Source organism: Heterocephalus glaber, unplaced genomic scaffold (genome assembly GCF_053883595.1).
Source record: "Heterocephalus glaber isolate CG9 unplaced genomic scaffold, H.glaber_assembly_v1.0 deba00001564, whole genome shotgun sequence".
NCBI classification, from domain to species: domain Eukaryota; kingdom Metazoa; phylum Chordata; class Mammalia; order Rodentia; family Bathyergidae; genus Heterocephalus; species Heterocephalus glaber.
In genome coordinates, this window is record NW_028258351.1 from 1,387,605 (window position 1) to 1,414,606 (window position 27,002).

The following is a 27,002-nucleotide window of genomic DNA, read 5'->3' on the forward strand; positions in this document are numbered from 1 at the left end:
CATTAGTTAGGCATATATTCCCAAAAGTAAAAACTATTTAGCTAATTAGTCTCCAAGACAGAGAGAAGTCCTCAGTCGTCCATACCTAGGCTCCAGGGTGTCTCTGAATACCCTAAAATTGAAAGTTTTTTTTATGTGTAAATGTATATTTTAATGGAGAGGAAGTCACTAGTTATAAGTATTCTCAAATAGAGCTATGATCTAAAATAAAGAACTCTGTTGTAGGAATTCTTTTAGTAATATTGCTGATTCTTTGGATTTAGAAATCATAACAGTGACAGGTAAAGAAAAAAATTTTTGCTTTTGTATTCAAGATTATTAAAAAGATGAAGAAAACAATTTTAATGAAATGAGGGCTTTAAAACTTGAGTTTGACAAATATATGTTGCAAATTAGTATTTTCACTTTACATTTAATTTTAGATCAACAGAGGAGAATATTTTTGCCACCTCCACCTGGAATTAGAAAATGTGTCATATCCACCAATATTTCTGCAACATCTTTGACAATAGATGGGATCAGGTACAACTTTTGAAAGTTTTAAAGTCACAAGAAGCCAATTAGCTAATCATAGAACATTACTGAATTTGTTTCTCAGCTAACTCCCTTGTTACTTACTTTTTAGTGCTCTTAACATGATTCACCTTTCATTCTTGACTACTTTGAATGTGAAATGGAGTAGAAGGTGCACACTGTGTTCCTGTTTACCTTTTTAACTTCTTGGCAATTTGAACCTTTTTCTCTAAATTTAAGATTTTCTGTAATGCTTCATGGGTTTCAGCCAGACCAGTTTTTCTGTACTATCATTGGTAGCGTATTCCTCACATGATCTGATATTCCCTTCTCCTTGCAGCCCCACTTGGTAGAGTAACTTTGTTCATCCAATGTTTACGTGGAGGTATTGTCTCTCACTTTTTACTTTCTTGTGAAATTCAGCTGTGATACAAGCCTCTTATTATTTTTGGTTATAAGCAAATGGTACCATCATATTTTTTAATACAGTCAGTTAGTAGTGTAACATTTGGATATTTTAAGTCTGGACTGATAAGTAATATGAAATGCTTTCTGTGCTCAGTTCGGCAGCCCATATACTAAAATTGGAAATGCTTTCTTTTAAACCAAAACCCTTTTGGCACTCCCCCCCTCCACACATTGTATTTTTGTTTTATGTCCTTAGCTAAATCTGACTGCCATAGGAAGGCTGGACTAGAATCCTAAGAGTTCTATGTAGTCTGGGTAAAATAATCACTTAGATCTGAGGAGTCTAATATCCTTTACATCTCCTTGACTTTAAAAATAGGGTTTTTTCTAAAGGAATTGTGAGAACAGCTCTCTGGAGTAAATTGACCACTGTAATTTTCTGTTTGTACCACAGGCAAAAGACAGAGACAACATGGTTCAAAATATATCTTTAGTGAATGATACTACTAGTAACTTAGTTTTTTACCTCATTTGTTCTCCATTTTATTGGTTTAAAATGGCATGTTAAAGGCTACTTTGAATTAGATTTTTAACCATTAATATTTAGAGCTGACTTTGAAGTGTTTTTTATTGAGGCAGAATTAAGATTTGAAAGTGAACAGTTAAGTGATCCTTAGTACATTTATAGTAATGTGTAATCATTAACTCTAGTTCTAAATATTTCATGACCCCCAGATAAAACCCCATCCCATTAAGCAAGTAGCTTGTATTTCCCTCTCCACCCTAACCCCTGGCAACCGACCACCAGTTTACTTTTTGTTTCTGTGAATTTCCTATTCTGAATAGTTCAAAGAAAATTGCACAAGATGTGGCCTTTTGTGGCTGGTTTCTTTCATTTGCATAACGTTTTGGAAATTTATACATTTTGTAGCATGTATCATTCTATTTTATGGTCAAATAATATTCCATTGCCTATATATCCCAGTTCGTTCATGCATTTATCAGCTGTTAATGAGCATTTGGGTGGCTTCTATCTTTTTGCTCTTGTTAATAGTGTTAATATGAACACTTACCTACAAATATTTGAGCACTTGTTTATTATTGTGGTTGTAAGTATAGGAGTGAAATTGCTGGGTCCTATGGTTGGTTATTCTATGTTTAACTTTTTGGAGAACTGCCAGACTGATTTCCATATTGATTGAATGTTATTTTTCCACCAGAAATATATAAGGGTTCCATTTTCTTGCCTTTCAAGTTTTACAGTTAACATGAAAAGTAGTAGTTAATTTGTCAGCAAAGGAAGTGTTAACAATTAACAAGCCTTCCTTTATTTTCTAGAAACTTAACTTGTTTTCATTCTACTTAGATATGTGGTGGATGGGGGCTTTGTGAAGCAGTTAAATCACAACCCCAGATTAGGGTTGGACATCCTGGAGGTGGTTCCAATTTCAAAGTAAGTCTCTCAAGTCTTTTTGTTAACACAGCAGTTGATAAGATAATTTTGGATTGATTTGAGAAGAGGAAGTAAGTTACTTGGGAAAGCCACAAAACATTTTGGGAACTGTGTTTTTCCTTTTGTAGGAGTGAGGCATTACAGCGAAGTGGCCGAGCTGGCAGGACTTCCTCAGGAAAATGCTTTCGGATATATAGTAAAGATTTTTGGAACCAGTGTATGCCTGATCATGTGATCCCTGAGATTAAAAGAACTAGTCTGACATCTGTAGTTCTGACCTTAAAGTGCCTTGCTATACATGATGTCATAAGGTATGTGGGCAACTTGAAAGAAAGACAGATTTGTCAGGGTGAAGCCAGATTCTTCCTCAAAAGTTGTTTTGCAATATGTGATTCATCTGTCCCTGGGAATGCAGGCTGATTTTCATGATTGATTTCTTGTTGGTTGCTTCCCTTCCTCTCTCTCCTCCTCCCTCAGTACTGGGCATCGAACCCAGGCTGGCCACATAACAGGTAAGGGCCCTACCACTGAGCTATATTGCTTTTTTTTTTTTTTTTGGTACCAGGGATCGAACTTGGGTCCTTGTGCTTGTGCAGCAGGTGGCAAAACCACTGAGCTAAATCCCCGGCCCCACTGAGCTATATCTTGATACCCCTGTACCTTTTAATTTTATTTTGAGAAAAGGTCTTGCTAAATTGTCCAGGCTTGCCAAGACTGGTGATTCTCCTTCATCACTTTCTGAGGTAGCCGGGATTACAGGCTTGTGTCACTGTGCCTGCCTCATATTAGTTGCTTCTCAGCAAAACCAAAAAAGGTTATTTCACTTAACATAAAATTCACCATTTTAGTCATTTTGAAGTATACAATTCAGGCTGAACACAGTGGCTTATTCCTGTAATCCTAGCACTTGGGGAGGGTGAGGCAGGAGATTGTGAGTTTGAGGCCACCCTGATCTAAATAGTGAGTTTAAAGCCAAGCATGGTAGTGCATGCCTGAATCCTAGTACTCTTGGGAGGCTGAGGCAGGAGGATTGCAAGTTTGAGCCCAGCCTGGGCAACTTGGTGATTTGGTAAGGTCTTGTCTCAAAAAATAAAAAGGGGATGGGAGTATAGCCGGGTAGAAGTATAGCTCAGTATGAAGGCCCTGCGTTCAATGCCCAGTGTCAAAAAAACAGTACAGTTCAACTGGGTTTTCGTAGACTCAGAGTGTTACACAATTACTAGCACTGTCTAATTTCAGAACTTTTTCATTACTCCCAAAACTACTGTAATTTAAGATTAGAGTAACCCAGAATTAAGTGGTGTTGTAATCTTACTTGGCTTTGAAATTTCTGAAATTTTGATGACAAGGGATTTTCAAAAAAATGCAGTAAATGTTTAAGTTACCAAAAAATTTATTACAGTAAGGATACTGCCAATAATGATGTAATAAATGTGTCTGAATTGAGAGGTATTTGAGTATTTTGAGAGGAGTTAATGGCAATGTGTCTTTTTCTGTAATACTTTTTTTTTTTAATTTGAGTACTCACAGTATTTTATGATCATCCCTTGTTGATCAAATGTTTATCGCAATTTCTGTCAGGTAAAATATTTCTCTGTGTCCTCAAGTACCTTATTCACCATATCTGGCACTGTGCAACTTCTGGTTCTTCACCACTGTTAACATTTTGAGTTGATCGAAATATCAAGGGAGCCAAGACAGAGCAACCAGAGACGCTCATAAGTTTGTCCAGAACTGCTTCAGAAAGTAGCAAGAATAATGGGATAAATGTGTTCTAAGTGAGGGGGGGAGTATTTCAAAGGAGATTAATGGCAGTGTGTCTTTTACTGTAGTGAGTGTTTTTAAAAAAACTTAAACATTCACATGTTTTGATCACACCATATATTTCTGATTTATGCTATAGTAGATATTTGCATTGATTTACTGGTTTAACTTTGATTTCTTGGAGGACTTTATGTGATGTTTATTTGGTTCACTTAGTGAACCACTGTTTTTTGTAATGAAAGCCATATAGTAATTCTAATTCCAATCAAGAAGTGTTTTTTAATAGCTTCTTTTGTATGGCCAGCATTATACTACATACTATGAAAGATAGAGATAGAGTGATAATACTCTAGTAGCTTTTTGTGTTCACAAAGTTTTTCTGGAGAAACAGGGTTCAGACTCATAAAGCCAAGAATGGAACAACTGTGTCAAATTAGTCAGATGTTAAACTATATAAAGTATTGCCATAGGACAGAATGTTGTAGGGGCTTGCAATTTCATATGGTAGAGAAAGTAATGAGGGAAAGTTCTGTCTTGTTTTTCACTTTGGGCTTAATTGACTGGGAATGTTCCAGGAACCTTTAGAGAAGCAAACCATGCATTCTTTAAATTCATAATAAAGGGTCAGGGATTTAGCTCAGTGGTTTCGCTGCCTGGTGCACAAGCGTAAGGACCCGAGTTTGATCCCCAGTACCAAAAAAAATAAAAAATAAATTCATAATAAGAGGGAAAGTGATTATTAGGTGGATCTAAAAATATACTATACACTCCTGGAAAACCAATTTTAAAATGGTTTGGATAGTTATCTTAATACTAGAGATTGAGAATGAGAATGTAGATCCTAGAAGAGGAAAGCATCTAATAAATGAAATTTAACTGTAGTCATGAGTGATACCACCAAAACCCTGTCTTGAAACGAAAAATTTAAAAAGGGATGGAGATACAACTCAGTGTAAAGCCTCTAGGTCCAATCCCCTGTAAGAAAAAAAAAGTCTTTAAAAGATTCTTCTTTGTCAGATGTGGTGGCTCATGCCTGTAATCCTTGCATTCAGGAGGCTGAGGCAAAAGAATCACTGTGAGTTTGAGGCCAGCCTGGGCTCCATAATGAGTTCAAGGCCAACCTGAACCATATAGCAAGACTCTGTCTCAAAAAAGAATTCTTCTTTTTTTCATTTAGGAGAAAGTATAGATTCTCGAAACAAGTACGCAGTAAGCTTGATATTAATTCTTAGAGTATTCACTAAGAGTAGCAAGGCAGCATATAACCAAAAATGAATACAGTATATATTTGAAAAAAAAATTAATAATGATTAATTTTGATTACCTAATATCTTCATGGGGTTATTTTCCACTTGAAGTCTTAAGTCACCAGAATGCTAGAGATGGGGGAAAAAAGCTTCTATCTTCCTTCTTTTTTTTTTTTGGTACCGGGGATCAAATTCGGGTCCTTATGTTTGCAGGGTAGGCAGCGGAACCACTGAGCTAAATCCCCAGCCCTTCTATCCTCCCTTTTTAGAGATTCTATAAGGAGGGTTAGACCCAATATTTGAGATAGATGGTATAATATTCATAGATGGCGGGAAAAAAACTACACTTTTTCATTATTTTGTTTTCCTTTTTTCTCTCCATCAAGAATGGTTTTGGCTGGAGGTGTAGCCCAGTAGAATGTATGCTTTGTATGTTCAAAGCCTTGGGTTCAATCCCCAGCACCAAAAATAAATAAGTAAATAAATATTTTAAATTGAAGAATGATTTTAAAACTGGAAAGAATAAAGGTAGAATAAGTCTGAGAAGAAGTAATTGATGACCAAAACTGGTTAGGAGATAATGAGAAAAAACTACCATAAATCAGTTTTGGGGAGGATTTTAGACATTATTCCCATGGTACCAAAAGAACTTGAAGATTTAACCCTTTCCCACCAGTATTGCCACTGGCCGTACATGCACAACTGACCCATCGGGCAGCTTGTACAGCTGGTGGTACAAGTGGTACAGTCATGCATGTTTCACTGGTAGTACAAGCTGCCAGTCAGCAAGACATATGAATTATGGCCCTGTGGTGAGCGTGTTAATGTCAGAACCATTCTGGATCATCTGTTAGAAATTAAATTGTACAGAATAGGTTGCCAGAAAATTATGCAAAAGGGAACTGATTGAATGGTTTTTGTTTTTGTTTTTGTTTTGGTGCCGGAGATTGAACTCCGGGTCCCTGCGCTTAGGCAGCAGGTGGCGAAACCACTGAGCTAAATCCCTGGCCCAATTGAATGTTTTTCATTTCAGAAATAGGGCAAATTCTGGAAATAACTATTCAGTAGGTTTAACATTGATTCCTAGTACATTCTAGCAAAGTTTTTTGAAAAAATGGCTTAAGAGAATTTAGTGGTGATTTATAATTGTCTGTGTGAATCAAAATTTTAGAGTGATCTCAACAGGCCAGAACCTTAGACAAAATTCAACAAGGCATGAATCTGTTAGGATATATCTTACATCCTGTGTTTTATTTTATTTTTTTTTCCTTCCTTTTTTTGGTACTGGGGATCAAACTCGGGTCCTTGCACTTGCAGGGCAGGCGGCGGAACCACTGAGCTAAATCTTGGGCCCTCCTGTGTTTTAGATATACAGTAATTAAACTCAAGAGGAAAGGATTTGAAATTTTTAGATCACCACAAGTTTAATACAAGCTTGCAGTTATGATTTGTTTTTTAAAAAAACATGTGGGACTGGAGGTGTACCTTAGTGACAGAGTGCTTGCCTAGCATGCACAAGATCCTGGCTTCCATCTCCAGCCCCACAAAATTTTTTTTTTTAATTCCACTGGTGTAGACTTTGGTTATATTAATAAACTGCAAGATTATAGTGAATTATAGCATGATAAGGCACTGAACATTTGAAGTGTATAGTTGGATATCATCACATTTTATGAGGAGTTAGACAAACTAGAGTGTTTCTAAGGGATGGTACCTGGGTATATTGAGTCTCATAGAAACTAAGGAATTTACAAAGAATGCTCAACGGAATTGGTAATTACTAAAATCAAAGAAGAAAAATATTTGCAGTTTTAAAAATTTGTAAGCACTGATACATAGAAGAGAAAACTGGCTAGTTTGCTATCACCCTAACACAACTATTCTAACATAGGAGTCGGTCTTGCTGTTTTTGTAAGTAAAATTTTGTTAACACAGCCAAGTGCATTTTATCTCTTTCTCTCTCTCTCTCTGTCTTTCTCTCTCTCTGTCTCTCTGTCTCTCATGTGTTTTTCCTAACAGTACTGGAAATTGAACTCAGGGCCTTCCCACTGAGCTACATCTCTAGCCCTTTCTGGTTTTTTTATTTCCTTTTTTGAGATAGAGTCTTGATGAGTTGCTCAGCAACTGCCTCAGCCTCTCATTCTTCTTCTTTTTTGGGGGGGGGGTGTCTCCCTTTATAGTTCAGGCTGGCCCTGAACTTACTGTGTAGCCCAGGCTGGCCTCAAACTTGCAGTGATCCTCCTGCCTCAGCCTCCTGAGTGCTGGGATCACAGGTGTGTGCTACCACGCCTAGCTTCTCTTTCATTTTTGTATGATGTCTTTCAGCCCAACAGCAGTATTTAATAACTGGGAAAGACACCATATATGGTTTGGAATCTTAAAGTATCTGACCCTTTACAGAAAGTATTTGCTGGCTCTTGCCTTTGAAGATATCAAGATCTGTTGGTACAAGTTGTAGGAAAGCTGACAGAACAGTCTAAGAGACTTACTTATTTATTTATTTTTTATTTTTGGCACCAGGGATCGAACTCAGGTTCTTGCGCTTGCGCAGCAGGTGGCAAAACCACTGAGCTAAATCCCCGGCCCCTTTACTTATTTATTTTTAAATAGAGTTGTCAGTGCTGGAATAGACTTTTGTCCTTATTAGACCTTTTTCAAGGTGAGAAATTGGACTAGGTGATTTTTCATCTCAAGATTTCAGGTGGAGCTGGGAATGGTGGCACAGTGCCTATAATCCCAGCACTTGGGAGGCTGAGGTAGGAGCATCACTGAGAGTTCAAGGCCATCTTGGGCTACATCGCGAGTTCATACCCAGCCTGTATTACATAATGAGACCCTGCTTCCAAAAACAAAAAAAAAAATTTCAAGTAAAAAAAACCCAGGGCAAGTGATAAGTAATTATTATTTTTAATAAAGTAATAATAAGTAATTATTTTACTATTTTTAAAACTATATATTCATACTTAGTTCTGTGCTACTCCGCTCTCCATGTGAATATTATTAAATTTTTGGTTAATGTCCTTTTTTTTCTTTATTAGCAGTACATGATGTTTACATTCATCTTGGGGAGTGGGCACATGTACATGACACAGGTCATTTCCTTTTTTAGTCCCCTTTCCCTTCCCACCCACCTTCCTCCTTCTGCCTCTAAAGCCCCTGTCCCCATTTTTGTTCTTGTTGAGATTATTAGTTTCCTGTACAGGGCATATCTTAACTCTACTTAAATCCTCCATTCCCCCTCTCCCCTCCCCTTCACTCTCCTGAACTCCTTCCTATTTACAAGAGATCTAACCTCTTGTTTCCTTCTGTACATCCTTTATTATTTTCTTTGTTAATTTTATGTTCATTTATAGTATCATGTGATACTATAAATGTGACAGAATGTCCTTATCTTCAGGAGAGCACACTGAAGTATTTTATGAGTAAAATGGTGTATTTGCAACTTATTTTCAGATAGTTGAGCAGAAAATAGTACAAAAATTATAATACATACACACCTGTTTTTGGTGCTTAGGATAGAACCCAGGGCCTTTTGTATGCTAGGCCAGTGCTTTACCACTGAGTCACATCCCCAGTCCTTTTTTTTTTTTTTCATTTAGTTTATTGGTACATTTCATGTATAGCCCAGTCCTTTTTTTTTTTTTTCATTTAGTTTATTGGTACATTTCATGTATAGCCCAGTCCTTTTTTTTTTTTTTTTATTTAGTTTATTGGTACATTTCATGTATAGCCCAGTCCTTTTTTTTTTTTTTTCATTTAGTTTATTGGTACATTTCATGTATAGCCCAGACCTTTTTTTTTTTTTTTCATTTAGTTTATTGGTACATTTCATGTATAGCCCAGTCCTTTTTTTTTTTTTGGTACTGGGGATCAAACTCAGGACCTTGCACCTGCAAGGCAGGTGCGGTGCCACTGAGCTAAATCCCCGGCCCTATCCTTTTTTTTTTCTTGGTACCAGGGACTGAACTCAGGACCTTGTTCTTGTGAGGCAGGATTGCCACTGAGCTGAATCCCCAGCCCCCACATCCCCAGGCCTAATACTTTTCTCCTTTTTTTTGAGTCCCGGGATTTAAACTCCGGACCTTCTGCTTGTGAGGCAGGTGGTGGAACCACTGAGCCAAATCCCCGGCCCCAGTACTTCTCCATTTAAAAAAAGTATTTGAGGTCCTAGTCAATAATTTGTAAGTTTTGACTACTTTCAATTAATTTTTCTCCACTGTTTATAAAAATTAAGTTAATAAGGGGCCAGGGATTTAGCTCAGTGGTGCCGCCACCTGCCTCGCAAGCGAAAGGTCCCGAGTTCGATCTTGGGTACCAAAAAATAAAATTAAGTTAATAAGATTGTGTCATGCAGAGGAGAGTAGACTTGGCATTGGTTGTAAGGGATGTTGTAGGGTTCAGATAGGTACCGGGGATTTAGCTCAGTGGCGCCGTGCCTGCCCCCCAAGTGCAAGGTCCTGAATTTGATCCCTGGTATTGAAAAAAACAAAACACCGGGGATGTGGCTCATTGGTGCTGCACCTGCCTGCCAAGCGCAAGGTCTTGAGTTTGATCCCTGGTACTGGGAAAGAAAAAAATAGGTACTGAGAAATAATGAGAGCGGTCCGCCCAGGGGTACCAGAGAGTATGTCTTGGATGAGATGAGTGTGGTCCAGAAAAAATTATTTTGTCTTTTGCTGAGTGCTGATCAATTGTGAAAGAAAAAGGGAGAGGGTGCTAAAAAAACAGAAAAAGTTAAACCTTTTACAAAAATTTTAATCCAGTCTGTATAAAGTCCTGGCATGCTCAGAGAGTGGTCTCTCATATCTCATTTAAACACACAGGTTTCCCTATTTGGATCCACCTAATGAGAGACTTATTTTAGAAGCTCTTAAACAACTTTACCAGTGTGATGCTATTGACAGGTAAAAACAGGTTGATTTCTCTTTAAACATGTTTAACTACCTTTCTTTATCAGTAGAAAATAATTTGATTTGATTTGATGGATTGTTTACTTGACATCAGAATTTATCCTCAGTCTTCATAATTCTGATTTAACTACAAACTATAAAACCATTTTTGTTTAATATTGTTGTAATTTAACCAGTAATTTCTGAGTACCATTTCAGTGCCGAGCACTATGCTGGGTACATAAAAATAACAACAGAGCCCGAGTCTTTGTTCTTATGCCTGTGATGGGGGAAGAGTTGCTCATTTCATTTCCTGATTTCTTCCGAGATATCCTCTACACTTCTGCAGCATGTTTGTATCTATTACACTACTGTCTTCTGCTTTGTCACTTATTGTTTTGGATATACTAAGGCTTTTGACAGTAGAAGTTGTGCATCTTTATGTTTCTCTTGTCAGTGACCTTAATTGTTTTATTTCCTTTAATTGTATTTCTGGAGGTGATTTAAGATCATCTAAATATGTGATTTGTTCTGAATGATGAACGTGACATTTATTTCTCCCAAAGTGGAAAAAGCTAAGAAGTTTTTCTTTCTATTAGGAGTGGCCATGTAACCAGATTGGGTTTGTCAATGGTGGAGTTTCCCCTCCCTCCACACCTGACGTGTGCAGTAATCAAGGCTGCTTCTTTAGATTGTGAAGACCTACTGCTTCCAATAGCGGCAATGTTGTCTGTGGAAAATGTCTTCATTAGACCTGGTAAGAAGTTTATTGATAAGTATATAAAAATTTAATTTATAGAGTCTTTTGTCGGGGTTAACACTGTGGATTCAACCCAGGGCCTTCGTACTGAGATACACCTCCAGCCCTTAATTTAATTTTGTTTTGTTTTTTGAGGCAGGGTCTCACTATGTACCGTGTAGTTCAGGCTGGCCTTGAACTCACTGTGGAGCCCAGACTGGCCTCAAACTTGGGGTGATCTTCCTGCTTCAGCCTCCCAAGTACTGGGATTACAGGCATATGTACCACACCTGGCTTTTTATTTTTTATTTTGAGACAGGGTTTCCCTAAGTCACTAAGTTGCACAAGCTGGGCTTGAACTTGTGATCCTCCTGCCTCAACTTCCCAGAATGCTGGGTTTACAGGTGTACCTCACCATACCTAGCATTAATTTACAGACTTCTTTAGAGTACTTTAAGGTTCACAAAAAAATTGAGTAGAGGGCTGGGGATTTAGCTCAGTGGCACCACGCCTGCCTTGTAAGCACAAGGTCCTGAGTTCAATCCCCTGTACCAGAAAAAAAAAGAAAAAAAATTGAGTAGAGAGTACAGAGCTTCACATTTATCCTTTCTAGTCTTCATAGGCAGTTTCCCCTAACATTTTTTATTTATGGAGTACTTTTATTACAATTGATGAGCCAATATTAATAACATTAACAGGATTATTCATTGTGTTGTATGTGTTATAGGCTTTGAAAAATGTGTGATGACATGTATCTGTAATTAATAGTATCCTACAGAATAATTTTACTCCCACCAGGCTTGGTGGTGCACACACCTGTAGTCCCAGCACTCAGGAGGCTGAGGCGGGAGGATCGCTGTAACTTTGAGGCCAGCCTGGGCTACATAGTGACTTCAAGGCCAGCCTGAACTACATAGCGAGACCCTGTCTTGAAAAACAAAACAAAACAAAAGAATAATTTTACTCCCTTAAACATCCTGTATGCACCACTTAGTTCGTCCCTATATCCCTTCCAACAAAACCTTGGCAACTGCTAATTTTTTTATTGTCTTTATAGTCTAACCTTTTCCAGAATGCCATATATTTGGAATCATATAATATGTAACGTTTTCAGGTTATTTTATTTCACTTAGGAACATGCATTTAAGATTCCTCTTTAGGGCCGGGGATTTAGCTCAGTGGCACTGTGCCTGCCTCGCAAGCTCAAGGTCCTGAGTTCAATCCCCAGTACCAAAAAAAAAATCCTCTTTATCTTTTTGTGAAAAGCACGAAGTCCTGAGTTTGATTCCTAGTACCAGTATCTTTTATTTGTGGAGTACTTTTGTTAACAGTTGATGAGTTTCAACTTGTTCTCTGTAACATCAGATGTTACCTTTTTGTATTTATTTGCTATCTGTAAATAATCTTTGCTGAGATATCTGTTCAGGTCTTTTTTTTTTTTCTGGTACTAGGAATCAAACTCAGGACTTTGCGCTTTCCAGGCAGGCGCTGCACCACTGAGCTGCATCCCCAGCATGTTTAGCTCTTTATTTTATTTTATTTTATTTTTGCAGTGCCAGGGATCAAACTCAGGACCTTGTGCTTGCAAAGCAGGTGCGGCACCACTCAGCTAAATCCCTGGCCCTAGGTCTTTTTAATTTTGTTGTTTTTGTATTGTTGAGTTTAAAAAGTTCTCTGTGTATTTTGGACAACAGTCCTTTATCAAATATGCCTTTTGCAGAGAGAAGTTCTGAATTTAATGAAATCCAGCTCATCAATTATTTTTCATGAATCTTGCCTTTGGTGTTGTATCTAAAACATTCCCATACCCAGCTTCTGGATTTTCTCTTGTGTTGCCTTATAAGAGTTGGATGTCCAGTTGTTTCAGCACCCTTTGTTTAAAACACTGTCATTTTCTTTTTTAATTGAAATGCCTTTGTTCCTTTCTCAAAGTTAAGATGACTATATTTGTATGGTTCTTTTTCGGGCCTCTGTAGTCTGTTCCATTAATTCATTTGTCCACAGTCACACTTTCTTTTTCTTGTACTGGGGATTGAACTCGGGTCCTTGTGCTTGCAAGGCAGGTGGCAGAACCACTGAGCTAAATCCCCGGCCTACCACGCTTTCTTAATTATTGGAGTTTTATAGTAATTCTTGACTGTAAGTAGGATCAATTCTTCAACTTTGTGCTTCCTCTTCAGTGTTGTTTTGGCTATTGTGGGTCTTTTCTCTTTCCATACCTATGTTAGAACCAGTTAGTTGAAATCCACAGATAATTCCCTCAGCTTATGTTGAGTCCAGTAGATCAAGTTGTGACAAACAGACATTATGACAGCATTGAGGCTTTCTGTCTACATACATGGACTATCTCTCCCTTTTTTTTAGGTCTCCAATAGTTGACTGAGCGTTTGTTCAGCGTTTACTATATGCCTAGCCCTGGGACAGGAAAGGAAGGATAAATAATTTTTATATTTTGTTACCCTTTAACTTAGTTGTTTGGGATGGGGAGTATATAATGTTCCTGTGCTGCCTACACCAAATAGATTGCAGTCTTAAGTGTTAGAATTTCCTTTGACTGGTAAAGGAAGAGAATAAGGTGAACCTTGTCCTTCTGTGGTACGTTAGTAAAATATTAACCTTTTCCCTCTAGAAAAAAAGAAAGTAGTTCAGGTTTTATGTCCTTAGAGTCTTTTGAAGTTTCTGTGTTTTTAAATTTTTGCTTTTTTCCTGTCTTGGTATAGCAGTGTGGGACACAAATTAATTTGCCACATATTGGCTTTGCTTTCATCTTGTGGAGTAATTTATTTCTCCCCCAAAGATTGTCTGAGTAGAAACTATACTTTGCCTACAGCGAAGACTAATAGAGTATGCCATCTTACTGGCTTTATCAGTTGTAGGTTCTAATGACTGGTCCAGACTGCTTTATCATTGCCATGATCATAATGGAGAATATATTGTTCTATAAAAATACTCTATCATTTTATCTGTGCTTTTTGTTTTGTTTTGTTTTGGTACCGGGGATTGAATTCGGGTCCTTGTGTTTGTGCACCAGGCGGCGAAACCACTGAGCTAAATAATCTCAGGCCTCTTTTTTCTTTTTTGGTACTGGGCATCGAACTTGGGTCCTTGGGCTGCGCAGCAGGCAGCAAAACCACTGAGCTAAATCCCCGGCCCTAATCTGTGCTTCTTGCACCAAATAGATCACAGTCTTAAGTGTCAGAATTTTTATTCTAATAACACCCAATTGCAATTTTTTTTAGTAAAATAATACATAAAGTTGACTGGTTTTCATTAAGTAGTTTCAAAGCCAAACATACTCCAGAAACTATTATAGAGTATTGAAGCAGGAGCCAGGAGTGTAGGGTTTTATCCAGCTCTACTTCTGTGTCTTGAGACTGTGGTCCTAGCTTTTCTGGAGATCATTTTTTCATTTGTAAAACCAGGGAATTGGATTACAGTGATCTAACTCTAATAATTAAGGACAGCAAAAGAAATTTTTTTTTTCTGTTAGAAATATAAATAGATAAAGCCAGTGTGGTGTTAGTATCTTTCTCTGTGGGTTTTTTTGGTTTTTTGTGTGTGTGTGTCTCATGTTACCCATGCTGACTTTCAACCCCTGGGCTTAAGCATTCCTCCAACCTCAGCCTGCGAAGTAGTGGAGATAGTTCGTTCTCCCCTCTCTCCCTCTGGTGGGAATTGAACTCAGGACTTTTCACATGGTACAGAAATAGTCTACCACAGAGCCACATCTACAGCCCCAGTTTCTCTTTTTCAGGTAACATTTTATTACAGTACAGTTTTCAACTTGAGCAGAAATATTATAAGAATAGTAAAGGAACTCTTTTATATCTTCTATCTAGTTTTAGTTTTTATATTTTTCTCCTTTAGCTTTATTATTATTCTGTCTCGTGTGTGTGTGTGTGTGTGTGTGTGTGTGTGTTACTGTGGATTCAACCTAGGACCTTGTGCTCTGCCACTGAGCTATAACTCTAGCCCTTTTTGTGCTCGCTTCAGCAGCACATATACTAAAACTCTAGCCCTTTTTATTTTATTTTTATAACAGGGTCTCCCTGGGGCCGGGGATTTAGCTCAGTGTTTTCACTGCCTGCTGCGCAAGCACAAGGACCTGAGTTCGATCCCTGGTACTAAAAAAAAAAAAACAACAACAAAAAAACAGGGTCTCCCTAAATTGCCTAGGCTGGGCTCAAACTTGTGATCCTCCAGCCTCAGCCTTCCAAGTAGCTGGGATTGCAGGTGTGCACCACCGCATTGAGTAACTTGCATGCATCTTTTTTTTCCTGAATCAAGTAAGAATAAAGTGGAAAAATTGTGCTTCCTTACCATAAAATATTTAAATGTATATTTACTAAGAACAAGGGGACAGTCTCTTATTTAAGCATAGTATTTTTGTCGGAATTTGGAAACAGCATTGATACTATAATCTAATATAGAGACTGTGTTGAAATTGTCCATTTCCCTAGAATATATAGGAAGTATTTTCAGAGTTGCTTAGCTGTACTACTGTGAAAGGCAGCCCTGTATAACTAGGTTCACTATTTGTTCATATTTTTAAGGTAGAATTTGCGAAGTGAAATGCGTAAGTCTTAAATATATAATTCAATTAATTTTGTGAAATGGATACACCCATATAAGCCAGCTCCCCGTCAAGATGTAGAATATTTTTATCATCCCAGAAAGTTGCTTTGGTGTTGTTCTCCAGTGGTGTCATCCCATGTTCCCCCAGTCAGCTCTTTTTTTTGCCACGCCTGAAATTTCATATAAATAGAATTTATATAGTGTATACTTTTTGTTTTCTTTTTCTTTGTTTTTTGGTACCAGGAATCAAACTGGGGACTTTGTGCTTGTGAGGCAGGCAGCAGAACCACTGAGCTAAATCCCTGGCCCTTATACTTTGTGTTTTCTTTTCCTTTAATATATGTGAGGTTCATATTGTTGTATGTATCAGTCTTTTGCTCTTTTATTTTTATTTTTTTTTGGTACTGGGGATCAAACTCGGGACCTTGCGCTAGTGAGGCAGGCGGCGGAACCACCGAGCTAAATCCCCGGCCCTCTTTTATTGTTGAATAGTATTCCATTGGATGATTTCTTCAATGTCCTGTTGATGGACATTTGAATTGTTTCTTCCTTAGTGTTATTTATGAGTAAGCTATTTTGAACATTCTTGAGTTTTGTATAGATGTCTCTTTTTACTTCTCTTAGGTAAAGCAAATACCTAGGAAAGAAATTATGCAGTTGAGTAAGTATATGTTTAAGAAGCTGCTAAACCTTTTCCCAAAGTAGTTGTACCATTTTAAACATCCTGCCAAGTGTTTGAGAGTACAGCTTGTACTACATGTCTTCTTCAACATTTGGTATTGCCAGTAATTTTCATTATATACATTCGTGTGTGTGTGTGTGTGTGTGTGTGTGTGTGTGTGTGTGTGTGTGTCCTGGGGGTTAAACCCAGGAACTTTGGATGAGCTACATATGCAATCCATTTATTATTATTATTTATTTAGTCTCAGTAAATCACTAACTTGCCTAGGCTGAGTTTGAATTTGTGTTCCTTGTGCCTCAGCCTCTCAGAGCCCCTCTCATGAAGTTTTCATTTTGCTAATTATGCTTGTCACCTCTGCTGGTTGATTTGATCATTGGTCAGAGGTTGTACCTACTACACCTCGTAGATCAATGATATTTTTGCCTTTTACAGTAGACTGTGTCATGTGATTTGGAGACTGTTTTCATGGTTGAGGGAGTTTTTGAGTTTGTCCACGTTTAGCTCAGGCCCAGATGCTCCTGCGTCCCTCTGCCTTTGTGCCTTGGAAGACAGAGCATGGGCAGGTGCACAGTCTGCCAGGGCACCAGGTTTTAGCGGGTTTTTCTATCTCTCTTACTGGTCTCTCTGTTAAATTTTTGTCTGATAGCCTCTGTTGTTGTGATTGGCGTCTTTCTTTCTGCCTTTCCGCCTTTCTGTCTGTCTTTCTGCCTTTCTTTCTCCCTCTCTCTCTCTCTCTCTTTCTTTCTCTCTCTTATTAGTACATGTTTGCAGTCCGTAATGAATACATTCATTGTGGGAGTTGGTACATACACATGTCACATCTTAGTCCTTCAGTGGGGCAGTTTAGATCTAAACCATAACACACCACTCCTCCCCAAATAGGTGTGTAATTAAAAATTCAAATACTACAAAAGGAGTAAGTCTGTCTCCTAAACACATCCTAAGGTCTGATTTCTGAGAGCATCAACTACTAGCAGTACTTAAAAAAAAAAGATACTTTTGCTACCTACCTAAATGACCTAGGTTTTAAAACCTGGGTCAACAAGAACTTCAGCTACTGTACATGCAACCTCAGGTTTTAAGCATGAGATCTTGTTACACCTAGAATGTACACTGGCTTTCTGCCTGCCATTAAAGTTTTTATTTGTTAAGCAGACCTTTCTGGCTTGGGGCTAATCATTGTAAACCACCTAATTTAGTTTACTGTGTATTTCTTATTGGTCAGTTGTCTAGTAGTCTCAGTCCTGAATATTGAATTAAGGCTTTAAACATGAATATGATTGTTTCAGTATATACCAGCATCTTGCTCATTTGCTATGGTAAAGTATGTATGTAGTATTGGCTAATGTAGCTATTGCTTTACATACCAGGCACTGGAGTGAGAGATGTTAAATATTTTTTAGGTGGTAAATAGCATTGCCTTAAAATAGAGTAAATTTCAAATTTTAAATAATAGTTTAAATTTAATAGTAAATTTAAAATAATAGCTTTTTGTTGGTTCTAAATATTTTATTTTAAATGTTTTAACTGTGATGTTTAGAAACAAAGGACATATCATGTGTATGGCACTTAATAGCCTTATTCCCCTGATCACAATATGAAGACTGTTATTGAAACCCTTTCTATGTAAGAGTTTTGTTTTCTTAGGCTGGAATGTTGCTCAGTGATAGAGTACTTGCCTTGTGTGTGCACAGCCCTGAGATCAAACCCCAGCACTGCATGGGCAAAAAAAAGTTTTGTTTTCTGATTGATTGCTGTACAGAAAAGTATTGGATTATCTGCCCAAAGGAAAGGTTCACCTGACATAGCCTTGTTTGCAGCTTCACCTTACTTGTATTTTTTGCCCAGTGGCATATATCTATGTGCACAAAGTAAAGCTGATCATGGAATCTCATCTGGAGAAAGCTAATAAACTGAATGACAAGTCTACTAAAAAAAAAATGAAATGGATAATCAAACTATTGTTTAGTTAGGGGATAAACTTGCTAAGATTATAGAAACCATGTGTAATCTGGGTTTAGACTTTCCTATACCTACCCTGAATTTACTCCAGGACTATTGCCAGTTTTAATTTTAATTAATGAATTAGGTTATTTTTAAGGAAAGAGGTTGGGAAAAGGAACAAGATTATGTTCTGTTTTCCCTTTGAGAATAATGGTGGGAGGTAGAAGTACATAATGAGACAGAAAGAGAGAATGTAGCAGTTGAAAAGGAGATCCAGAGAAGCACTCTGTTCTCTACTTTTTTAAAAGTCTGAGCAGGTAGTCACTTTAAACAACAAAGACCTACACTTTTCGTCTCAGGTTATCTTCACAAAACAGGAGCTGAGGGCCGGGGATTTAGCTCAGTGGTTCTAGCCGCTGCCTTGCAAGCGCAAGGTCTCAAGTTCAATTCCTGGTACCAAAAAAACCCAAAAAACAGGAGCTGAGATTTAAATTTTAATCCACTAAAATTTATTGCAAAGTTATGCTACATCTTCATAAGGGATGTTGAACCATGTGTGTAAATTAGTGTTGTCGTTATTACAGCCAGAGAGTCAGCTTAGAGGCAAGGAAGGGAAGAACTGGGCCATAGTTGGAAGCTTTCTCTGAGGCTTCATAACCTTGAAGACCCAGACAGTTAAGGCTCCCTTCGCTTCCCTTTTCTTTTTCATTGCTGTTTTCTTTCCTTTTTCTTTTTCCTTTCTCTATTTCTCATTCATTCATTCATTCATTCATTTTGTGATGCTGGTGATTGAACCCAGGGCTTCTACATTTCTGTAGGAAAAACCACTACAATTCAGAAATTGCAGCAGCTCCACAATTCTGCATGAGAAAACTCTTCAGTGTAGGGATTTCAGGAGCCCGTGGCTTTATGCCTAGGCTAGTCTCCTAGGGTTGAGACCCAGAGTAGGGCCAGTGGTGGATCTAGTGCAATTGGAATTTTGGTAAGAAATGGGTATTAATAATTATATCTTTACCTTAGCAAGACCATTTTAAATGGTCTGAGATCTATTCTTTTGTCTCTAGCTGCTTCCTTCTAAGGTTAATTAGATAACAGTTGGGAACTACTTAGAGCCTGAGGTAGAAGAATTTATACTTTCATGAAAGTTTTTTTTTTTGGTACTGGGGATCAAACTTGGGGCCTTATGCTTGCGAGGTAGGCGGCAGAACTACCGAGCTAAATCCCTGGCCCATGAAAGTTTTTTTTCAATCAGTTATCTTTATAATATCAGAAACTGCTACTTTGCATATTTACGTTGTAGTCTATTTAAATGCTGTTTCCGGGAATCAGGCAACATTATGCCTTTGTTAAATCCAGCTGTGGTGAGTCTACCAGAGGAACAGGAATTTGGTATAATGTGTTGCTATAAAATAAAAATCCCTAGGGGCCGGGGATTTAGCTCAGTGGTTCTGCCGCCTGCCTTGCAAGCAGAAGGATCTGAATTCGATCCCCGGTACCAAAAAGAAAAATCCCTAGGTAGTTTTTTAAAAAATGAGACTCTTGAAAGATTAGCCTGGGTAAAGTGCTGTATGGAGGACTTGGTCGGTCAGAGAGCATGTCAGTCCTGAATGGGATCTGGAGAAGTGGTATCAAAGACAGTAACAGATAAATCTCAAAACATAATGTTGAGCAAAAGAAACTAGATGCATTGAGTGTATGATTACATTTATATAAAGGTTGAAAACAAGCCAGGCATGGTGGTACATGCCTAAAATCCTAGCACACTGAGAGGCTGAGACCAGAGGATTGTGAGTTTAAGCCCAATCTGAACAACTTAGTGATACCCTGTCTCAAAATAAAAAACTAAAAAAGGGATGGGGATGTAGCTCACTGTGAAAGGCCTGGGTTCAATTTCTAACCCTATACATGCACACAAAGAAGTAGAAGAAAAAGAGTTGTGGAAGAAATTAGAGCCCCCAAGAAGCACTAACATGGTTCTACTATATTACACCCAGAAAGTGAGGCAGATATTGATGAATGTGAAGAAAACAAAGTGAGTGTGAGCACTTAATATAAAGTAGAACTAAATTGCCTCTCCAATTCTCCTTAGTTGATCCAGAGTACCAGAAGGAAGCAGAACAGAGACATCGCGAATTGGCAGCTAAAGCTGGAGGATTTAATGACTTTGCAACTTTAGCTGTCATCTTCGAACAGTGCAAATCGAGGTATGTGAGGTAGTTGTTTGTACAAGAAAATGCCAGTTTGATCTATAGTTAGTGGGAATGATGTTGGACATCAGTGAGGTTATGTCAGGTAACTTCTTTTTTTTTTTTGCCATATGTCAAGTAACTTCTAACTTGGTAGGCATTTACTGGATAATATTAGTCCTCTTCTCAAACCTTTTCTGAAAGCAATCTTAGAGAATTTGCTTTCTGTATTGATCATTTAGATGAGAAAATGACTCAATACTTGTTAATGCATATATGTAAAAAGAAAACTATTATAAAATTATTTTTAATTTAATTGACAATTGTTTTTTCAAATATCCTAAAGTGCTTTATTAGTACTTGGACAGGATTCATTAAAGAGCTGACAGTTACTTATGGATTTCCACTTTTACAGTAAAAATGAGACTGTTAGAATGTCTTTTACTTGTAGAAGATATTTTCCAGACACCAGTATTTTTGGTTTGTAGTGGAGCTCCAGCTTCATGGTGTCAAAAACATTGGATTCATTGGAGATGCTTATTTTCTGCATTTCGTGTGGAAGCTCAGCTTCGAGAACTAATCAGGAAACTGAAACAGGTGATTGCTCTGATGTTATTTTTTAACTTTAATTTTTTTTTTTGGCACGGAGATCGAACTTGGGACCTTGCACTTTTGAGGCAGGCAGCGGAACCACTGAGCTAAATCCCTGGCCCTTTCTTTATCCTTTTTTATTTTTTGGTACCAGGGGTTGAACTCGGGACCTTGTGCTTGCAAAGGAGGCAGCAGAACCACTGAGCTAAATCCCTGGCCCCCTTTCTTTATTCTTGAGTAGCAATTTGGGCCTAGATATTTTATATTGAATTTTCTCTAACATATAGTAACCTCTTACCACTCTTTCTAGTCTACTGCCTTCTCTTTTCTGCTTACTTCTACAAATAGCCATTTCCTTGACCCCATGAGTGATTCCTACTAATAATAAAGAAATTTACTGGCAGAAATGAGGATATTTAAAAAATAGCCTTGGGCCAGGGGTTTAGCTCAGTGGCACCATACCTGCCTCACAAGCACAAGGTCCTGAGTTTGATCCCCAGTACAAAAAAAGAAAAAACACTTTACTGAGGTAAATTGACATGAAACAGATTACACATTTGAAGTGTAAAATTTCATGAGTTTTGACATCTGTATAAACCTATGCAACCATCACTATATCACGTTCTTTTGTAATCCATCCATCTCATTTCAGAGGCTCCCCCTTCTTTCTTTACCCAGCAGCTGCTCTTCTGCCTTTTGTCACCACAGATGAGTTTGCATTTCCTAGTATTTTATGTATGTGGACTCATGTAATATGTACTTGTTTTTTTGGGGGGGGGTAGGGATTTTTATTTATTTTTTAAAAAATTCTTCTATTGGTACATTTTAGGTATACAGTAGATTTACATTTATCATTGGGTGCTTGTACCTGTACATGATGTATCTTGGTTCTTATTTTTTTCCCCATTACCTGTGTGCCCTTCACCCCTCCACTCTTCCCTATTTACATAGATTTCATTTCCATTTTTTTTCTTTGCTCATAATTTTTCCTTTCCCCTTCCCCTCCCACCACCCCAACACCTTTGGACCTTTTCCTATTTCAAATTATCAGTTATTCATTTTAATCATTTTAATCCTTATTTACACTTTCAGTTTCTCACACTAGAGAAACTATTTGGTATGGGTATGGATTTTTAATTTAGTATATCCTTTTTTTCAAATTTATATTTTTATTATGGTAAAATACATATAAAATTTATCTTTTTTTTTTTTGGTACTGAGGATCAAACTCGGGTCCTTGCGCTTGGGCAGCAGGCGGCAAAACCACTGAGCTAAATCCCCGGCCCTAAAATTTATCTTTTGTGTGTATGTGTAGTGCTGTGAACACAAGCCTGTGTTCTTTATCTTTACATTCATTAGTCTACAATGTTTAACCTGATGGTAATCCCACCTACTATATTTTTCACCTCTAGATGTTAAATTTGAGTCTCTTAAACCAACAACAAAAATTGTCAGATCTCTCCATAATACTTTTTTATTCCATATTGCCCTGAAGGAGAAGTCTTTAGGAATGTGAGGTTTTTTGGGTTTTTTTTTTGGTATCGGGGATTGAACTTGGGACCTTGTGCTTGGAAGGCAGGCAGTGGAACCACTGAACTAAATCCCTGGCCCCAGGAATGTGAATTTTAAAGAAGAGATTATTTCAGATTGTTCTGTGAGATTTACCACTGAATACATATTCTTTCTACAGCAAAGTGATTTCCCACGAGAGACCTTTGAAGGCCCTAAACATGAAGTACTACGAAGATGTCTTTGTGCAGGCTATTTCAAAAATGTAGCTCGAAGGTAAGCAAAATGAGCTTGAGGGATAGATTAAGTAATATTACTGTATTTGACCACAATACTAAACTATTTAATATTAAAGATTGAAGGTTTGATTTAAGCTCTAACATTACGATGATTTCAATTGTGATGAACCTTTTCATAATTATCACCTGTACAGGGAAGCTATGGTGACCCACAGTGGGTATTGGAGTCAAACAAGGTAGGAAGAAAGCAGATTTAGGGCAGGTTTGACATGGGTAATCATTACCTAAGGCAAGTGACAAGGGTTTTTTTGTGTAGAGTGGTGGCCTTTTGTGGAGTGTGAAAGCCAAACAGGAAGGGGTGGTCAGGGTCTGAGTGTAGTGAGGAAAGCATCTTCATAAGGAAAGGGGTAACATTGGTAATGTGAAATTTATTGTATACAGAGGAAGGGATTCTGTAACTATGAATACGTATAATGGGGAAGGGAGAAATACTGAAAGTGAGAAAGTGAAAGTGATTTCTGTGTTGGATTAGAATTTCAGGGTATTGTGAAATTATGGCACATATGGCTGGGCATGGCAGCACGTATGGCCTTCTTTTAACCAGCTGTTGTGATTTTGTTTGTGAGTTACTTAGAATGAAATGATGTCCACCCTTCCTCACTAAAATGTAAACCTCTGCTTATTGCACTCTTTGTAGTAGCAGAACATATTGTCATTGTTCATTTTTAAATTTAATTCTCTACTCAGTTTATTGTTTTATTGTTTTATTTGGTTTTTCTTTTTATAGATCTGTTGGGAGGACGTTTTGCACAATGGATGGACGTGGAAGCCCAGTTCACATTCATCCTTCCTCAGCAGTAAGTACTTTATTTTTAATGAAGAGAAAATATTTATAAAGATGGGAGAATAAGTAAATGTCTTGTACTTTTCATCTTGAGGTTAAATTTACATGTACCTCTATTACATAGAGCTGATTGATTGAAAAAAATAGGATTTCAGAAGGACTGGGCCGTCATTGCTTAATCTAATGTGGAATAGAGCAAATTATTGAGTTATCCTCCTTAAGTGATTTCTTTTATATAGCTTCATGAACAGGAAACCAAACTTGAATGGATCATTTTTCATGAGGTATTAGTTACCACCAAAGTCTATGCAAGAATCGTGTGTCCAATCCGTTATGAATGGGTGAGAGACTTGTTACCCAAGTTGCATGAATTTAATGCTCATGATTTGAGCAGTGTGGCCCGACGTGAAGTGAGAGAAGATGCAAGGAGGAGATGGACAAATAAGGAAAATGTGAAGCAGTTGAAGGGTGAGTGAATCATTTGTTGTACCCCTAACCACTATGCCATATTGTTTCTTAGCAGTAATTTATTATCTTTGTTATGTTTTCTAAAACTTTATGAATTACTACCCCAAAACCTCTTTTTTTTTCTCAAGGAACTTTTTCCTGAAATATTCGGTCCCTAGATGAGAGGCATAACGTGGTATTGAACTAGGACAGCAAGCGTAATTATCAGTTCATATGAACAAGAAACTTTTCAATAAAACTTCTTGAGGTTAAATGATAGACTGAATATTTTTTTGTTTCCTTTCTTTTTTCCATACTAGGGGACTGAATGTATTATCCCTGTCTTACTTTTTCATTGATAGGACAAAATACCTGACACCTACAAGTTGAAGGAGCAGAGTTTTATTTTAGCTCATTTTGTAGAAGTTTCAGTTCATAGTCTCCTGGCTCCAAGGCAGGGCAGCATGGCAGAGGAGAAACAGTTCATGGTGTGGCAGGCAGGAGGCAGCAGCAGCAGCAGGGAGCCTTCCTTTCCCTTTTAGTCCATTCAAGCTACAAGCCTGTTGGTTGGTTGCTACCCACAACTAGGGTAGGTCTTTTGTCTTCAGTAAACCCATTCAGCCATACCCAGAACCATGTTAAACCAATCAGTAGACTAATCCAGTTATCATGTCTTTAATCCAGTATCACACACTCATGATCCAGCCACTTTAGTCACCTATGAGACCATGAGGCTTTGGGGGGACATCTAGATACAAGACATAACAATCCCTATTTAACATCATTGTTGAAATAGAATGGTGAAAAGCTTACCCAAGAAATCAAAGAAAGATCTTTAGAAATGTTAACCACTTGGGCTGGGAATTTAGCTCAGTGGTTCTGGTGCCTGCCTCACAAGCACAAGTTCCCGAGTTCGATCCCCAGTACCAAAAAAAAAAAGTTAACCACTAGATTTGTTGCAGTTATAACATCCTACATGCTTGCATTAGGGTCAGTTTTTTTTGACTCTTTGGCTTCAGTGCTGTCACTGTGTGTGTGCATGTGTGCATGCTAGGGATGAACTCCATGGTCTTGTGCATGCTATGCACACACTGAGCTACATTCCCATGTAGCTCACCCATGTGATCTTACTTTTAACCATGGACTCTTCTTTCGACAGGTCAAAATTTAATTTCCTCTTTATTCTTTTTCTTAACATTTGAATATCAAGACGTCTCTTCCTCTTAACACTTCTAGTGCTGAATCTCAAAGTTTCATTGGATTGGGCTGGGGATTTAGCTCAGTGGTGTCACCGCCGGCCTTGAAAGCGCAAGGTCTCGAGTTCGATCCCCGGTACCAAAAAAAAAAAAAGTTTCATTGGATTAATTTGTAATGTTTTCAGATGGGATATCAAAAGAAGTCCTAAAGAAAATGCAAAGAAGAAATGATGACAAATCCATATCAGATGCCCGGGCTCGTTTCCTTGAGAGAAAACAGCAGAGGATCCAGGACCACGGTGACACACTGAAAGAAACAGGCTAAGCAGTGAAGCGTCCAATTCAGGAAGTAGGACAAGCAGCCAGGAAATGTGCTTCTACTTTGCCAGTTATTTCAGACAGCACTATCAAGAGGAAGTGGTCAAGAGTTGTTACTGGCTTATGAGCTTAAAGTAAATCAAAGCTCATCAGTACCAACAAATGGAATTCTGAAATAAAAGACTGGGTTGCATAGACATAGGCAATGATACTTGAAATCAGTGAAAGACAATACATGTAATATTTTCCTCACTTCCGTTGTGCTGGCCTGAACTGGTGTCAAACGCTGTCATTGAGGTATTTTCAAACAACATTGAATTGTATTTAATCAGCGTGTGTTCCATTTGCATCAAAGCATTAAAAACTATTTTCCTTAAATCTCTTTAAGGCCTTCTTGTTGCTCTTAGAATAGTGTTATATCAGGTATGTAACCAGTTCCTTCAGAAAGCTAAGACATAAGAGGTTTTTACTCAGCAATACTTAGATGTCTGTTTAATTGCTACAGAGCTTTATAGATATTTAGAAAACAGAATCAATTAGTAAATAAAGTTGCCTATGGCAGGATTCTTTCTTGAGTTAATATTAATCCTTAAATTGATTTTTCTGGGATTATATAAATTCCTTTTTATATAAAATATATTGTTTAAACAGTAGCTATAGCCATTAACCAAAGGACAGATATATGTGTGTATATATATATATACACACACACACACAGATTTATGTATATATATATAAAAGTTCTTTTGTAGCTGTACCTACATACTTGTATCAGCACCATGTATGTTGGTGTGACAGTGCTTTCAAACAACCCCTCCACCTGGCCTATTCTCTTGCTTCCAGCCAGTTGGGTAGGCCCATTGAGACAGTGCCAGTCTTGAGATGCGATTTCAAAGCAGCTGACACTACTTCACCAGTGTTTCAGACTGGAACCTTGAGGCTAGTTAATATTACACTCAGGCCACACTCAGCACTTGCCTATTCTTACTGCCTTGTATTCTAGTTATTTATGTATTTGTCTCCCGCACTAGATTATACGCTCCTTGTGGGCAGGGACTATTGTCTTTTTCACTTTTGTATCTTTCATGGCATCTAGCGTAGTGCTTTGCACATAATAGTCACTCAATGTTTGTTAAATAAAGCTATTAGTGTCATTAAAACAGACAGTATAATGTGCTTTAGATATTTTGTGTAAAAACTAAGCCTAAATAACTCCAGGTTTTTCCTTTGACATCTAAACATTTTTATCCTTCGTACTAAAAACTTGAAAAATCATAGGATCCAAATCCATATACTTTTCCTTGAAGGTGAGTGGTGATGGTTTCTCACTGAACATGTCTAGAATTGTTAATTTGTTTACTTTCACTGTTAGTGCTCTAGACAGGATTTCAGCACATTAATCATTCAGTCCTATCAGTTCTTCTCCGGTGTATGCAGTGCATTTCCCTTGATGTAGGG

General features: G+C 37.7%; 1 protein-coding gene across 1 annotated transcript in view; it reads left to right on the plus strand.

The window, feature by feature from the left end:
- Positions 1-26,708, plus strand: part of Dhx40 (DEAH-box helicase 40) — a 41,235-nt gene extending 14,527 nt beyond the window's left edge. Inside the window, exons 8-18 of the mRNA XM_004870356.4 lie at positions 423-522; positions 2,288-2,374; positions 2,503-2,685; positions 10,209-10,289; positions 10,874-11,031; positions 20,304-20,418; positions 20,889-20,997; positions 22,682-22,776; positions 23,527-23,596; positions 23,823-24,051; positions 25,412-26,708. Coding sequence (XP_004870413.1) covers positions 423-522; positions 2,288-2,374; positions 2,503-2,685; positions 10,209-10,289; positions 10,874-11,031; positions 20,304-20,418; positions 20,889-20,997; positions 22,682-22,776; positions 23,527-23,596; positions 23,823-24,051; positions 25,412-25,551 — 1,367 coding nt within the window. The 3' untranslated portion in view covers positions 25,552-26,708. The remainder of the gene's footprint in view (positions 1-422; positions 523-2,287; positions 2,375-2,502; positions 2,686-10,208; positions 10,290-10,873; positions 11,032-20,303; positions 20,419-20,888; positions 20,998-22,681; positions 22,777-23,526; positions 23,597-23,822; positions 24,052-25,411) is intronic.
- Positions 26,709-27,002: the final 294 nt, after the last annotated feature.